This window comes from Abramis brama, assembly GCF_963993115.1.
Source record: "Abramis brama genome assembly, chromosome: 18".
NCBI lineage: Eukaryota > Metazoa > Chordata > Actinopteri > Cypriniformes > Leuciscidae > Abramis > Abramis brama.
In genome coordinates this window covers 6404867-6422830 of record NC_139980.1, presented here as the reverse complement: position 1 = coordinate 6422830, position 17964 = coordinate 6404867, and the positions used below count along the sequence as shown (strand labels likewise).

At 37.2% G+C, this 17964-nt stretch overlaps 1 protein-coding gene across 1 annotated transcript; it reads left to right on the top strand.

Annotated features, from left to right (window-relative positions):
- The first annotated feature begins 3937 nt into the window (after positions 1-3937).
- On the top strand, positions 3938-17857 carry ywhaqa (tyrosine 3-monooxygenase/tryptophan 5-monooxygenase activation protein, theta polypeptide a). Its single transcript, XM_084090259.1, has 6 exons — positions 3938-4031; positions 4711-5141; positions 12774-12897; positions 15729-15892; positions 16519-16614; positions 16778-17857. The coding sequence occupies exons 2-6, from the start codon at positions 4848-4850 to the stop codon at positions 16835-16837; spliced, it is 738 nt and encodes a 245-aa protein (XP_083946385.1). The 5' UTR covers positions 3938-4031; positions 4711-4847; the 3' UTR covers positions 16838-17857.
- Positions 17858-17964: the final 107 nt, after the last annotated feature.

The window sequence follows — 17964 nt, the reverse complement described above, 5'->3', positions numbered from 1 at the left end:
GAATATGAAGAATCTGATTCAGGTGGAATAGGGAGGGGGGGGGGCTTGTGTCCTCGGGGCTGACGATAAGATCAAGTCCATTATCCACCAGTCCACATAGGTAGCAAATTCCTCACGGGGACCGTTCGCTGACAGGCGTGCCTTTGCTCGCTCAGGCTGGCATGATAGAAGACGTTGAGCGTGCAGTCGTCATAGTGTGTAAGGCACGCCAGATCTAAAAAGTCCTGGGTATAATCCCCCAGTGAATGGTCCATCTGCTCCAGGCATAACAGTCTTACTGCGAGCAGATCCATGGTGAAGGGGGGAAAGAAACACAAATATTCAAAATCACACACACAAAAAAAAAGCTGAACAAAAGTCTGGTATTCTGTAACGTCCAAGTCCAAGGGCAGATTCAGTAGTTCCAAATAACAACATGATTTATTAAATGAGCGCTGACAACATGAAACAGCTTGATAACGTGACAATACCGGACAATGAGGGAGAGGAGGTGATAAATACACAATGGTGATGAGCATGATGACAAACAGCTGTGATGATAGATTAGTGTCCATGGAAACTGATGAGAGGCGGGAAACTTGAACAAATGAAACTAACTGAATACAAACTTGACTAATAATTTGTTTCTTTGGTTATGAATCACATAGTATCCACATAACCACAAAACAAAGGTGGCTCTTGTAAATTTATACATAAAATCAAATCACAACACAATTTGTGATGCAGCCAGAGAGTGCTGTGTATGCGAACATCAATATAATCAAAGGCTGAAACCAGATAAATAATAGAGGAAAGCATAAAGGAAATTTCAACTGCTGCCTTGATAAAGTGGAGAAATGGGGTATTGACAAGATAATAGTCCCCAGAGATGCCCATGCTTCAGCTGTGTTGGATCACAGGTTCACAGAGGACATGCACAGGCACATTCAAGACATCAGCAGTCTTGAAACACCACACTGAATCTTATTCCATATGCTTCTTCAGGTTTCTGTTGAACGATTTTTCTAATGAATCCCTGTTTTTGGATGCTGTAACACTGCTGCAAGGAGGGGTTGAGAGAAATTTTAAATAGAAACTATTGTACGTGGCCATGATAACAGGTCTAAGTATCCTTTGTTTCCAGGCAGGTTTTCAGGAGACGAGACAACGCCCTGGGACATTTTTCCTTCTTAACCATTACGTAATAATGCTTGCCTGTGCAGACAGTGTGAGCCGACAGCCTGACTGGTCCACTTCGTGAACGCGCATGACAGCAGACGGGCTGGGAGGCGGTGGAGGAAAAATTGGAGAGGGTGTGAGCAATGCAATATGCATTTCACTAAAAGGCTTAATCTTACTCTGTACTCAATATAAATCTCAAAATGAAGTGTTGTTCATCATGCACTGCCCAATTTTATTGATCCAAAAAATTAGTTAATTGACAAAAGGTGGATTTTTAAATAACTTGATCTAACATTTAATATATATATATATTTTTTTAAAATGTTGTAGATTTATGTTGCTAATACATTTTTAGATGTATAATTAAGACCAAAAATATAATATCATTCCATATAATTTATTCATTTATCAGATGTTACTTACAAACTTACAAATGAGGAATACAGGCGATTCATCTTAAGGGAGCAAAAACTCGAGAAGTGATGGTAATATAAAGTTTCAAACATTGTCCAGAATAGTACAAGCTAGAACAGGGAGGGATATAAGAAATAATAAAAACAAAGAAAAATAATAATTATTATTATTATAAAATAAAAAAATTCACAGTTAAGTGTTCACGGAAGAGAGGATTTTTGATTTTGTTGAAGGTGATAAAAATGGTGCAAAAAAGTTTTCAAATAAAGCTGCCAAATAAAAAAGTGAGAAAAAATTAATAAAAGTCTACCTTGAAATACTCAAATTTACTAAGTTAGTGATATTTAAGCAAAATTATGATTCATAAAGTACTTGAAAGTTATTCAAGAAACATCTATTTCAAAAACATGCTAAATCACTTTTGCTATATATATCACTATATGCTCTTCTGACTGCCTTTAGATTTACATGATTTTTAATAAAAACAATATTGTTTTACCATTTCCTGTTACACAAATTATGTTGCTCAATCAGTATTATTAGTAGTATTATTATCAATATTATTAAAAAAAATTATTCATCATATATGATATTTATTTTAGGACCAGAAAATAATATAACCATAATCATAAAACCAGCTTCTTGAAAGGGTGGCCTACTTCATTGGACACATCTCACTTATCTTAGGCTTTTCTAATCAGGGAACACTTTCCCTCTCCCTCTTTCTCTTTCCGCTCTTTATGAATGTTTTACAGCCCTGAGGCCGGAGAGGGTGCAGCAATTCAGAAACTTCACATAAATGCCCAGCACTCATCATATGCCGACTCTCACACATTCTCAACAGCTCTCAGGCTCCATGTGAGTGTTAGATAAGCCAAGTATGAGTGCTTAGAAGGAGGCTCAGTGTATTACTGCTCTCTATCACTGTAAAATTCCCTTATCATTTTAAGCCTCATAGGAATATAAAGTGAAGTAAATAGAAGTATAAAGTGGAAGGTTTAGAAAGATAGCTCTGTGTAAGATTTTAAACAGAAGGTAATGCATGGTCTATTAGCATCTCTGTCACCGTGTGTTCCTGCTATTCAGTAAATTATGATCTGGCTGGAAGATTCAGTGAAAGTTAAGTATTAAACATTGCATCATGGAGTTGAGGAATGCCATGTCATGAATCAGAAAGGCCCCATTCAGTTTTTAAAACACTATACACCCTTCCAGTCCATGGGACATAACAATCGGATGGGATTACAGGGCGAGAGATCATTCCCGGTAACTGATCTGCAGTTTTTCCTGTTTTAGAGCAGCCACGTGACCTATTGTGAAGTCAGACCGGAGCCAAGTGTGACCGGCAAGGTCCTCTATTTTCAATTAAGTCCCCATTTTATTCCCTTTGCTGGACCAGTTTTGGGTACAGTTTTAAAATTCAAGTTTGAGTGCTTCTTTTCTTTAGAAGCATTTAATGTCTTAGACGGAAAAAAAGTGATCAGAACTCTTAAGTCAGACATAATGAATATGGTTCATTGGCATGAACACAAAGTAAGTGGTAATTTACAACCACTTTGCAGCCATTTTCAGACTGGTTGATTCAGTCATTGTACATATTAAGTGCAACATAATGTATGTCTGTTCTCTGTAAACTGGCACAACATTACTGAAAACATTTATAATGCATGGATCTTCAATTAAAGTAATGGACATGTGCTCTCTGCGTGGCATTTAAAAATTATGCACATCCTAAACAACCTCTTATTATATGGAAGATTATTAGATGCATATGGGTCCACGAACATTCTATTTACTTCAATCATATAAAATATATTATCCCAAAGCTCTGATCATGATCCATAAACATGTACATTTATAGGCAGCCAAATGTGGTGTGTGGCCTACATATTTTTTTGCAGACACCTTCTTATCAAAGCAATGCATACATAGATCCTCCATGTAGCCAATAGTGTTTATGACAGTTACCTAAGCAGATTATTAGAATAGTTAAATTGCGCCAATTTAGAAGTGCCAATAAGCGCACTATGCAAACACTATTGCAAACAGCGCTACATGATGAATGTTTAGACAAAATACGACGTAAAAGTGGATATAACATATTTACAATGTTGTGTGAAACATTTGCACATCATTAATTTTCCGAATTAATGATCCTACTACCACGCCCGCACAAGAATCGGGGGGTCGTACGCATCGTGACGATGACGTCCTCTCACGTTAACTCCATGGTGGTCAGGGTGAACCTCCTCTACTCCCGCCTTCATTTCAATATTGTATCGGCCATTGGTCAATTTAGCTTGACCTACGCTAAAATACATGAGAAATCTAAGACCTGATTGGACTTGCGTTCAAAGAGCCACGCCCCCTTTCAGTTTGGTTGAGGGGAAGGGGAATCTTTTCTCCCAAAGCGGATATAGCTTTCGCGGAGTAGCTGATTGGTACCGTTCTTCAAGGTGGGAAACATTTCTTATCTTTTTTTTGACTTGTCGAACATTATTCCTTACTCCAGTTATATAATGAATTTGATCATGTTTGACCTTAGCGTTTGCGGCCAGGCGTTATTTTGTAAAACTCAAAAGCCCTGTCAGCCAAGAGTGCAGTCGTTAGCTGTCACAAGCTAACCAAATCAATTACACGCGCTATCAGGTGAACTGGGCTTTATTAAAAGCCAATACAAATATTTGATATGTATTGAGATTACTTATCTTGAACGATGTTTAAAATATCTTCGCGAACAGCGGGGAGGTTTGCTGGAAATCGTGGCGCTCGTCGTGGTCCATTAGTAGTAACGTTACGTTAGGTTAGTTAGCCATCGGCTGGTTAATGGACAGTATTAGATTAGATAAGCGTGAGTAACCAGAGCAGGCGAAATTTATTTAATATTATACCTCTATATGCTATTTATTTAGTGAATTAAATAAAGAGGTTAACAGGACAGTTTTCCTCTAATCCTCTTCATGTGATTTAAATTGACATGTTAAAAAAATATGTATCGTGTATAGCATAACACGTATTTTTTTTTATTTTTATTTTTTTATAAATATCTTAAAATACGTTATTTGCACATCTAAACAAATCGCTATATCCGTTCTGAACACGTGATTGATTAAAACTGTCATGTTGTATCCTCAGGTGCTCCTGGATCACTTCACCCTTATTACTGCTTCGGCCAGCCAGCTTCTCCTTTCCCCCTTTACACACTGTTTTTCTCTCCCTCCCCACTTTGCCGGACTCGCCATTTCCCGGAGTTTAAACGGTGCGATTAAATCATGGATAAGACGGAGCTGATTCAGAAAGCCAAGCTGGCGGAGCAGGCGGAGCGCTACGATGACATGGCGGCGTGCATGAAGCAGGTGACGGAGCAGGGAGCCGAGCTCACCAACGAGGAGAGGAACCTGCTCTCCGTCGCCTACAAGAACGTCGTCGGGGCCCGGAGGTCGGCCTGGAGGGTTATCTCCAGTATTGAACAGAAAACCGAGGGCAACGACAAGAAGCTTCAGATGGTGAAGGAGTACAGGGAGAAGGTGGAGGGCGAATTACGCGACATTTGCAACGAGGTGTTGGTAAGGCTGTGCTCTTTAATGCTTGTGTACTATACTGAATGTACTCCATATTGGCTATGTCCTAACTACTGAATCACTATCCGGCTATAATCTATACTCGCTATACTGTATCTGAACTATACTACTCAATACTGACTAGATATCTATACTGGCTCAATACGTCTTTAATTCATACTACCTCTATATTTGCTAATGTCTATATATGAAATGCAGTATACACTCAATGCTGACTAAATACTAAGTATACTAAATTTTGACACTGATAAAAGTGACTTTAAGTGATATTACACTTAAAGTCACCATGAAATCAAAATTGATATTTCTTTTTTTGTTTTTTATTGGAATATTGCAGTATTTATTATCAATTATTTATCTGCGCACATCATCATTTTCTAATAAGTGAAATAAAAATTACTTCCCCACCTTCCAGTGACATCTCTTCTCTGATGACGTTTTTCGGAGCGAGGGTGGGACAACCTGTCACTTGCATCATGAGATTGCAGCAATAGCAAATTACAATGATCCAATCAATTTATGAAGGGCAACATCAAGTCCTGCCCTACATTTTTCATATTTGAGCTTTCATTTGAGAAAATCACAATAAGGAAAAAAAACACCATTGTATCCGTTTCATGCCGACTTTAAAGTTGGTTTAAAGCAAGTTTAAAAGTTAGTTTTAAGCAGGTTGCTGGAAGAAAGAGGTAATTGTCCCTCCCTCATGCCAGCAAACAAGTCATCAAAGAAGAGAAGAGATGTCATTGCAAGATCACATGAATTGCATGGATAATAAATACTGCAATATTCCATAAACCATTTTTCCACAATCCCATTTTTTGTTTTTATATTTATTTATTTTTTGCTGACCTCTATGCATCAGTATTACATATAGACCATCATTATATATGGATATGCATATGGAGCCTTTAAGGTTTAGTGATGATATGGAACTGGTTTTGAGCACCAGCAGGGATCTGTCACTGTTAGCAGTGTCATCGCTGGCAGTACATGACAGACAAGTATTGAACCCAGTGGTTATGTACCCCCCCAACCTCATTGAATTAAGAAGAATCGAATTCATCTTGAAAGGAGTGCTGTGTTGAGCCATGGGACATTTTGAGGCGAAAACAGCTGCATACAGTGTTCCAGTGTATAGCTTGGCACCTCATCACAGTGCTCTTGTTGTAAGAGGCTCTCATGGAACTATTAGAGAATTGATTCCTCCGAACAGTGGTGCAGAGAGCAAGAACCAAGCCTTTAGCTTCTCACAATCGATATGTAGGCTATTGCAGGCTGAAGTACAGCATCTTTCTTCCTCTTCTCCCACAGGGTTTGACAGGGAGGTTCTGTGTCATCACTATTGGATTCCCACTGTCACTCCCCTGGTAGCCCAGTCATCTAATCAAACTTGTTGAAATTCTGCTGCAGCACAAGACAAGGCTATTCACGTCATGTGATGACATTGACAGACCGACAGATCATTTAAAGAGAGAGTTCACCTTAAAAAAAAAAAATCATTTGTGCACCCTCATGTTATTCTGAACCTTTTCTGACTCTGTGGAACACACAAAAAAAAATTTGTTTTCATCCATACACTGAAAGTCAGTGGGATCCAATGTTGTTTCATACCAAAGTAGCTTCTTTTGTTTTCCACAGAATAAAGTCAGTCATGTATATGTAGAATGACATAAGTGAGAAAATATTTTATGGTGACCAAACTCTTTAAAATGCTTTGTCATTTTGAGAAATTTTTGCATTTCCTTACTTTCGTCATGAGTATAGATTTCTTGAGAAAACCTAAAGATTCAAATGCAATAATTAATGGGTTATTGTTCATTAAATCAGGTGACCAGAGTGAAAGTGTTGTCTTTTATATTGTGAGAGCAGAATAAAAAATAAAAAAGAACCGGCAACAGAGCATTTGTCAAGACCAAAAGATCAGAAGTTCTTGTTCATTAGAAACACCAAGTGTTACACTAATTTACTGACGGATAAACAGGATTGGGGTAGGGCATGCATGATTGAAAATGTTCAACCCAGGCCATCATAGTAGTGGATAATGATAATTTTGTTGTGCAACCTCTGACTTTTTGACTTGAACTCAAGCTGGGCTGTATGTTATAAAGGTTTGTCTGTTAAACCAGCTTGAAAGGAGCAAGTAATTCTTGATCATGAGAGTTTTGCTGATGGGCCTCCAGCTTACATTTTCTTCATCTTTCTCTCGCAGGTCTTTTGCAGTTGTCACATGCTGCAGATAGAAAATAGTTGTGGTTAGAAACAAATGACCTCAGCTGCTAAAAGTAGCCACTAAGACAGTTTCCGTGGCGATGCATTGCCTTGCAGTTGACTGTTGTAGTGTGCTCTGTTTTTTAATAGCGCGCGGTTCATTTCAGGATTGTGTCTTGCTAATCCGTCTGCGTGGAGGGGCATCCATAACATGAGGGCGCTCATCCTGTAATGGGTGAGCGATTGTGTGTATGCATGGTACTGTAGGCTACATGCAGGAAATGGACGTGCACATCATCATGTCAGCCACTGTTTTCTCTGAATCTCTTTATGCTGAAGAGAACGAGAGGAAGGGCATTAAAAGAGCTGGTTTCCTGTCAAACAAAGAAAGGAGAGTGCGTGAAGACAGGAAGGTCAGGGGCCGCTGACACACAGGGAGGTAAAGGGCATGACTCAATGAAATCTCTCGTTGTCTAAAGGCTTGCTATTGTGGGGTCAAGGATTGGCTGTTTAGCATGGCCCAGTTTGCCCCTGCTGGTAGATTCTGTAACTACACCATGTGACTGCAAATGGGTCTTTGTCCATTGTTTGCAATTCAAAAGTAGCTAGTATGTATGTAAATCCCTGTTTTTATTAACTATTAATAATAAAATAAAGCTAAATAAATTATAATTACTTGATAAACTTAAACGAAAATGTGAAATGCTGTCTAGCAACTAGCTGAAATAAAATAAGTTGAAATACTATAGCAGTTACTTAAACTCAAATGTAAATTTGACAAAAATTAAAGCAATATAGAAATATTAAAAAGCATATTCTATATATATATATATATATATATATATATATATATATATATATATATATATATATATATATATATATATATATATATATTTTATATAGAGGGTATGCATTGACATCAATTTCTCACCAGAACACGCCCCCTCAGCCGGATTTAGGGGCTCAACATCCTGCAACATGACTGGATTTAATAGGAGAAACTGCAAAATCAAGAGTAAAACAAACAATTATGTTCTTAAATTAAAGGCAATTGGACTCAACAGTGTTCTTTACAACTTACCGAAGAACCAGTGGTCTGTGCATTTCAATGATGGGGAAATGCATAAAGCAAACCCTGTTAACGCTTTATCTGCTAGACAATACTATAAATATAATTTAGGTAGATCTAAATCCGGATGAGCACATATATCATTGATATATTGTCATATCGCCCAGCGCTAAAACTTGTTAAAGCATTAAGGCATTATAGACATAACATTATGACTTTCTGTAAAGCTGCTCGGAAACTGTGTATTGCAAAGCGCTAATTAAATTTGACTTGACTTGGGATAAAAGTGACGAGGACATCAATGGATATTCAGGTTGTTTCAATATGTTTTGTTGAAACTTTGGATAACTCAACTGTTACCATCAGGCAGATGATATAGAGTTTTGCTTTGTAAGGACATTACCTAACCATCCACCTTTGTAGAACACAAGGCTCATCGTAATGGATGTTTTTAATAAATCACGAAGCTCTTTCCCATTTTAGTTGCGATTTTGTTTTTTGCGTCCTTCAAGCTGCACACCAACGCTGCCGCTCAGCATATAACACTTCAGGGTGTGAACGCAGTGATTCACACACCTACTGTGACGTCATGTGCATGCCAAAACTAAGTTACTAAAATCTGAAAATATAAAAATTAACTACTATAATAGTATACAAGTAATGCTAAAATAATCTCTCTCAAACAACTTTTAAATCAAAACAGAGGGACTGATGTCTATTTCAGTGGGTTTTAATGTGAATGGTGTGGCATAGTGGCTAAAACGCTGAACGCTGCTTGTTCAAGCAATACAAATAACAAGCCATGACCTTTCACCATTTTGCCCTTGAAGAAGGCACTCAACCTCAGGTTCCTCCAGGGGAAATTACTACCTGTTTCTTTCCTGTTTTGCTGTTATGCAACTTAGTGTATCGTCTGTCTTACTTTCATGCTAGTTTCATCAGCAGATTTCCACAGATTGCTCATAAAGATGCATCAGATCTCTTCATTTAAAATGTCTCTGACTGTCGCTACACTTTGCAAGGAACTCGGGATCAGTTCTTTTTCATTCTTCAGCTGGACTGAAGTGTACATGGCTGCATAAATTCACTGCTGTTATCAAATCCTGATCCAGTTCCTTTTCTTAAGGTGGTAGCAGCTGGATTACTGGATGGTAAACAGGAAAGTGATCCCTGGCTTCATTGACATTAGATATGTGCTGATCGTCTGTTAGACCTATGAATGTGTTCAGTGGGGTAAAATGTCACGCTTGCTTAACGGACATTTGGCATTTTAATTTTATTTGCTGTTAACAGCTGGCAGTAAACACTGACGTTTAAACAACTTTAACTTGCATTAGGAGATTGAAAATGTGCTTTCATCATGCACATCACTAATATTACATAGTTTTTTGGGGATTCCTGTAGGACTGTCCCATTGATATCTGAATGTGGTAGTTTGCATAAAACATTTTTTGTTTATTTTGAAAGAAATGTATACTTTTATTCAACAAGGACACATTAAATTGATCAAAAGAGCCAGTAAAGACATTTATGATGTTACAAAAGATTTATTTTTCAAATAAATGCTGTTCTTTTGAACTTTCTGTTCTTCAAAGAATCCTGGAAAAATGTATCACAGTTTCTACAAATCTTTTAAAGCAGCACAACTGTTTTCAACATTGATAATTAGAAGGAATGTGTTTTGAGCAGCAAATCAGCATATTAGAATAATTTCTGAAGGATTTATGTTACACTGAAGACTGGAATAATGGCTGCTGAAAATTCAGCTTTGTCATCGCAGGTATTATATTAATAGAAAATCCAAGCTTTACCTCATTCAGGTCATAGTAGCATACGGTAGTTTCTAAATGTGTTTTTGGTTTACGCAAGATTGACTGTATGTGGTTTCACTTTGGGTAACACCCAAAGTTACCTGTATTCCATCAACAGTGAGTTACTCTTCTGGGCTCATATTTAGGTGCTTTATACTTGGTAGGAACGCTCTGATTACGTTTTTTTATTTTTTTAATTATGATTGGCCGATATGAACCCGATCATTCAAGCTTTATAAAAGTAATATTTAAGATATCTTATCTTAACTTTTGGACCATTCTTTTGACCATTTCTTTTGCCATATTTCTAACATGCAGTCAAACTTGACACTCAACAAACCCAGCCAGTTTGGATATTTCATGTGTTCTAGCTTAAGCACACCTGATGCAACTAATGAAGCCCTTGATTAGTTGCATCAGGTGTGCTTGAGACAACACCTGTTTTACAGATTTGTGCTGTTGTGAGGGATTCTATTCAGGGGGTTGAATAATTGAGACTGCAGAAGCCAAAAAGTGGCATTTTCAGTTGAACTTGGGGAAACCACTTGAAACATTTGAGTTGAGCGGTTTCAATTACTTTTTATTTATTTTTATTTTTATTTGTTCATTGCAGACAGCTGAAAGTCTGTATATTTTGCCAATAAACCTTATTTGCAATGGGGGTTGAATAATTTCGATTACAACCAATTTCAATTGCATGCGACTGTGAAAAAGTATTTAGGAGCACCAGTGCGACTGACCTGATCAAGCCCGGTTCTAGTTGAAACTAATAGCAGCATATTGGCCAAACAGATTCTGCAAACGCACCCGTGCGCATTTGTGTTTGCACTCTGGAGAGCGTGATGAGAGAACGTGTTTTTGCAGCGTAGAGCAATGTAGCCAATCACAGACATAGGCTATCTGTTGACATCTTGAGACATAATGGCCAATCAGAGGCGTTTAAGTTAAAACCCACTCACCGCTCAAATCGCTGGGGTTTGTTCAGTCCTGAGTTATGCAAGCTTGCCAATCCTTATCATAACCAAGCACAGACAGGATGCAAATGAGAGATTCATTGTGCAGTGTAGACAATTTCATTGATTATAAGGGACGTTTGTGAGATCGTGATGAACTGAGACGAGTGACATGTTTTGACATGATTATAAGGGAGTTTGCAAATGTTATATTGATTTTTATACAACAATTCAATAAACATTAGACAGACTTACATTTTGGGAACAGTATTGTCAGATTTTGCTCTTATTTCGTCAACGAAAATGGAACCGCTGCGCATCTCTTGAGCAAACACGGGTGTTTCATTTATGATGAAAATGACCCATTCATAACGACAGTTGCTTGCTTTGTTCCTGAATGAATCAGCCGTTTGAACGAATCGATTGAATGAATGATTCTGTCACGAAGACAGTGACTAGCTGCCCCCTACTGATGGTTTTAGTTTAATTTTTAAAGTATCATTTCAGTTATTTAAATCATTTAATATTTCTATATTCAAAACCTATTTAAAACACTAATCTCATAACATTGTAATTATGAATTTAAATGCATGCATACCACTTCTGAGCCTTTTTGTTTTTCAATGCCACCTCTGCAGTTCAATTGATAGTTGATACCGATTTAATTTGTTTGGTAACTTATTCATCCTGATTGCGTCTTATTATTCTAACTCAATCTATGAATATAAATGTATAAATTTGACATTAAAGATGACACTTTTAATAAAGTTAGAAAAAATGCCTTTACAAAGGTAAAAAAAATTGCCCCGGCAAGTCATTTTAAGGAGTCAAATATTGCCTCATAATGGGAAGTTTAATTTCTGTCATTGATCAAGGTGCTCCTTAAAAGACATGTAAGCGTAGAGCCCTGACGAGGGGTGTGTGTTGCAGTGCTCAGGCGTGCTGTTAAATCAGGCATTAGGAAGCACATGTGATGTGACTGCTGCTCTGACTGTGCAATCATAGGGTCATGTGGGGCCAGAGTGTCATGACTGTCCTCTTTAGACTAAATGCACTGTCAGTCTTTTACTTTTTCATTTCTCTATTTGTTCCTTTTTTCTGTGCTTTTTTCTTCTCTTTTTAGTTTCCTTTTTTTCTTTTTTTTTCTTTTTAACATTGAGGACATGTATACAGTTGGCTCACCAGATCTAAAATGACAGGCTGAGCAGTGAGGGCTGGGCTGTCACACAGGAAGTCTGCACCATTCTGTGCACCATTCAGTTGTGTATGTGTGTTTGCATTGTTTGTCTAACAGCCCCACCACCAACACCTAGAATGTGGTAAACTGGGGACGATGCAGAATGTCAGTGTATTTGCCTCTAACTAGAGTGGAGAAGAATTTGGGTTATAAAAAACAACAGACTTTGTGCATACTTTTGCAATGGATATTTTGCATTTATAATCCCATAAAACTGCAGCTATTTTCACCTTCATTAGTTATTTGCATCAGTTGTAACCGTTTTGTTTAAAGTAAATAAAACAAGCTCTCTATCTGTCTTTCCTTACACATGGTCTCTCTCTCCCCCACCCTCAGGGACTGCTGAGCAAATATTTGATCGAGAACTCAACAAATCCTGAGAGCAAAGTCTTCTATTTAAAGATGAAGGGTGACTACTTCAGATATCTTGCAGAGGTTGCCTCTGGAGATGACAGGAAGGGTAAGTGTCTTAATGCATTTCTGCTATAAGGGGAGGGAGTTATATGCTTGTTGTTTTCTCAATAATACATTTAGGACCTGGTAGAACTCCAGGATTCCGGATGAATTCTTTCAAATAAAGATCACAATCCTCTCACGATTCTGAATAGACAACTAAACAAAATAACATGTCATGTTATCATAACATGTTGCTGCAGTCTATTTAAAAATATTGAATTAATTTGAGAAACTATTTTTTTTTAAATTGCTTTGCATTTGTTTCCAAGCATCTATTTCACCATCTTGATCTTTAATCAGTTTTTTTTTTGTTACTCAATTTATGTTCTCTGGTTTAAAATTAATGCCTGGTTTTGTATGTTAAGTTCAATGACTCACTCATAAAGACTTCACTTGTTTCATTACAGCATTTTTGAGTGAATCTCTTGCATGAATGATTCAATGACAAATGCATTTTTAACAATCACTTGTCATCACCTACTGGTGTAATGATGCAATTGATACAATATTTATTTGAAGCGTTACTTTCAAAATAGGGCTGCACGATATTGGGAAAAAATGACATTGCGATATTTTATTTTTCTGCGATATGAAATCTAATCTAATTTTTTCTTACAAACAAATATGGGGTAAGCACACTTACATTCTCATTTTAAATTCTTTAAACATCAGAGTATTATTTAAATTAGAGTAAATGATTTGTTTGTAACTTTAGGATATGGTTTGAATTGTTAACATTAGTTAATGAATCTAATAACTAACATGAACTTACCATGAGCAATACTTCTGTATTTATTAATCTTTGTTTATCTTAGTTTATAAAAATACAGCTGTTCATTGTTTGGTAATGTTACTTCACAGTGCATTAACTATGTTAACACATACTGTACAACTTTTGATTTCAATAAGGCTATAGCCTAAATGTTGAAATTAACAATGTTGTAGAAGTGCAGTTTACTAATATTAAATGTTAACTAATGTAGTTAAATAGTTTAATAAATAGAACATTATTGTAAAGTGTTACAGATTTTTTATACACCAATTCAGACGTCTCGTGAGTTCAGTGTTGGACAGGTCAGTTGTTTAAACCATAGGTTTAAACCATTCATTAAATTGAATCGGTTCAAAAGAATCATTAGTTCGCGAATTGGACATGTAGTCTATGGCACACGTTGTATAATTATCTCAGCAGTTTAGGATATCGCACAAGATTTGTCAACACAGAAAACATTTCATCACTGGATAGTTTTTTTTGTTTTTCGACACCATCGTGTCAATTGATTTTGATTAATATGCGCGAGGGAGAGAGAGCAAGACAGCGCTCGTGTTGTTTGAAGACGGTGAAGGTGAGCGCGCGCGCGGCCGGGGCTCTCTCGCTCTAGCTCTGCTCGTTCTTATGCGCCCTGTTAAACTGACAGGACTTAAAAACACATGCAAATGATAAACTTTCACTCTATGATGGTTAAGATGTGCAATTAATCCGCGAATCACATGCGTCATGGGCCGGGGAGCAGCTGGCCCGTACGGTTAATGAATAACGGATCAGCCTACATTGCACATCCTGCGATGTGACTATCGTGGATTCGCACATCGCGATATCGATGCTTAAACGACACATCGTGCAGCCCTATTTCAAAAGATGATTTACTCTATTTTGATCGTTACTGTAAACATTATTGTTTATGTCCAAACTATAAAATTGAGACTTTAAAAAGGTTTAAAGTCTTAAATCGCCCTTACACAAATTAAGGCCTTAAAGGGGTCATCGGACACCAACTTGTGGAAAATGGGCATGATTCTTTAGGGTCTTCATGTAAGGTTTGTAACATACTTTGGTATGCACCGACCCATTTTGGTGCATGTCTCTTTAAATGATAATGAGCAACTGCTTACCCCACCCCTCTCCTCCATGGGGGGGTGTCGACACAAGACACATAAAGTGCTGCCTTGGTGGACCGTATACAAATGGCTGAGGGTGAAAATATGCTAATATGGGACAGTCCGTCAGTGGTCGTGGGCGTAGCATAAGCAATATGACATCATATTGACACAATATGACACATTCTATAGCAATGGCTTTAAAGGGTTAGTTCACCTAAAAATTAAATTCTGTCATTTACTTACCCGCCAATCTAAGACTTTCGTTCATCTTCGGGACACAAATTTAGATATTTTTAATGAAATCTGAGAGATTTCTGTCCCTCCATTGACAGTCTACACAACTACCACTTTGACGCTTCAAAAAGTTCATAAAGAGATTGTAAAATGAATCCATTATGAATTGAGCGGTTTAATGTCAATGGATGGACTGAAATCTACTCTCAGATTTCATTAACATTATCTTCATTTGTGTTCTGAAGATGGCTGAAAGTCTTACGGGTTTAAAACAACATGAAGGTGAGTCAATGACAGAATTTACATTTTTTGGTGAACTATCTGTTTAAAGCAGTGATTCTCAAATAGGGGGCCGGGGCTCATTATGGGGTCACTGCAAACTTCCTGGAGTGCCCAATAAGACTAAAATAATAATATATAATTACTAAAAATAAAGATGTACGACATTAAACTGACATCATATTTTTTAGTTTATACATCTCAGAATGGGTAGTAGGACCTTTAAATATTGTCTTGGATAAAGGGAAATAGGAGTCATAATGGTTAAGAACAACTAAACTAAAGTCAACCAATGAAAGGATTCCTAGAGCTTGGTTTTTGAGAAATCTCTCCTGTCCAGAACCATGGACTCATTGCCACTAGTTAGTTGTTTTTTTTTAATAACTATTATTATATAACTATTAACTCTTTTTCATATATAATTATTTTTTGTCCCTACAGACACGATAACCAACTCTCAAGGCGCCTACCAGGATGCGTTTGACATCAGTAAGAAGGAGATGCAGCCCACACACCCCATCCGTCTGGGACTGGCCCTCAACTTCTCTGTGTTCTTCTATGAGATCCTCAACTCTCCTGAGCAGGCCTGCGCTCTGGCCAAACAAGTAGGATTTTAGATGACCGCACCACTCTGTTGCTCTTTACTACATTGATTTATGAGGAACACTTTACCTAAAAATGAAAATTCTTTTTAATGTTTTTAATGAAATTTGAGAGGTTTCTGTCGCTCCATTGAAAGTCGTTGAAATTGTGAAGATCCAAAAAGGTTATAAAGCTCCATAAAATGAATCCAATTGAGTGGATTAATCCAAGTCTTGTGAAAAGATACAATCACTTTATTTGATGAGCAGATTTAATTTAGGCTTTTATTTACATCTAAACCATGATCGACATGCATAGATGGGGCTCATTGCATTTGGTACAGAAGGTAAAGATGGTGTGTTTTAGTGTGATGTTTATATGGAATTAATAGCCTAAATTAAATCTGTTCATCATATTAAGCGATCATATCTCTTAAAAATATTTTTGTGTTTCAAAGAGTTTTTATTGTGGATGACCTCTCCCTTTAATGGTAATTTTTTTCCCATTTTTTTGGTCAAATTTACCCACTTGTCCTTCTAGATTTTTCCACTTTCCTCAAGCTTTGAATTTCGTCAAGCACGTGGTTCACATACCAGAGGCTTGACTGTTCATTCACATACCTCAACTTATTGTGGCCTTGTGCTTGCAGGCATTTGATGAAGCCATCGCAGAGCTGGATACACTGAATGAAGACTCATACAAAGACAGCACACTTATCATGCAGCTGCTTAGAGACAACCTCACAGTGAGTTACAAAGTCATACTGACCTAAAAAATTCTCAGAGACTGTGGAATGTAGATTTTATAAGTTATATTACAATCGTTTATATTTATTGTGCAAAATATAGATATTCAGTATTCAAGCATACATTTCTCCTCTTTTATCTTTTTTTTTTTTAATCTATCAGTTATGGACCTCTGACAACGCTGCAGATGAGGGTGAAGGAGGAGACGGAGGAGAGAACTAAACGCCCACATCTTCTCTCCTCAGATTAAAGTGAAAGAATCCTGGATAAAGACAACTTTTTACACTTCTTCATTCCTTATTGTTTCACTTATGATTATTCTAGCCATGTTAAAGCCCATGATCATTACCAATGAGCTGTGAGTGTGGGAATTCCAATCAGTCTTTTTTTTCTCTCTCTCCATTTTCCACCACCTGGCTTGTGGTTGTACTGAAAGTAAATATTAAGTTAAAGTAACATCTTCATTCCTCAGTTTTGTGTTTTTGTCCTTTGGCCTTCTTTATGTGCAGTGTCTGCTGTAGAAAAGTATTAGCCTCACATAAAAACAATTGTCCTTTAATTGTGACAGCGACTAGTGTGTATATTCTGGTAAACTGAAATATTGGAAGTGTCTGTCACAAAATGCAGAGCGTTTTGCCTCGAGCATGGCTAGTTCCTGTCCTGCTATATCACCCTCCATTTGTACGTCTCTCTAGGGAAATCAACATACACTTGAATGAGAAAAATGTGTTGTTGACTGTCATAGTGTTGGCTTAAAATGGGCCTGTGCTTTAGTATTGATAGCAAGAAGGCTGTTTTCTGATGTACCAAGTCAGCTAGCATTGCTCAGCCAAGTATGCACTTTTCATTGACCATTTGAATCATGTCTTCATCGTGAAGGTCACGAAACACTCCTGCCTGGTTATGGTTTTCACTTTAATGTGTGACCTTGCAATGGCTTGTGATGATAAAAAAAAGAAAAAGAAAAAAAAAGATATCATGCATGCCCATTTTTCAATATACACTGGAATGGGAACCAATACTGCATACATGTTCCACAGTTTGGTTAAGTACTTTTTTCATTGCAGGTTTATGCACATGTTGAGAGGATGTTTGATTTGTCAAGTGATGTCAATAGTTATTTGGACCACCGTTGTGTTTTTGCTAATCATTGACTGTAGTCCCCCAAAGCCTTGTGAAAATGTACAAGCCCTACATAACAGCTATGTAACCTGAATTAAAATGACCATTTTATAAACCATACACTTGTCTTGAAATTTGTTCTCTAGTCTTTCCTAGTGACTGATGATGCCCTGCATTTTGACTGGTTTTCAAGTAGTATTTTGTAGACTTCTTTAATACTGACAAAA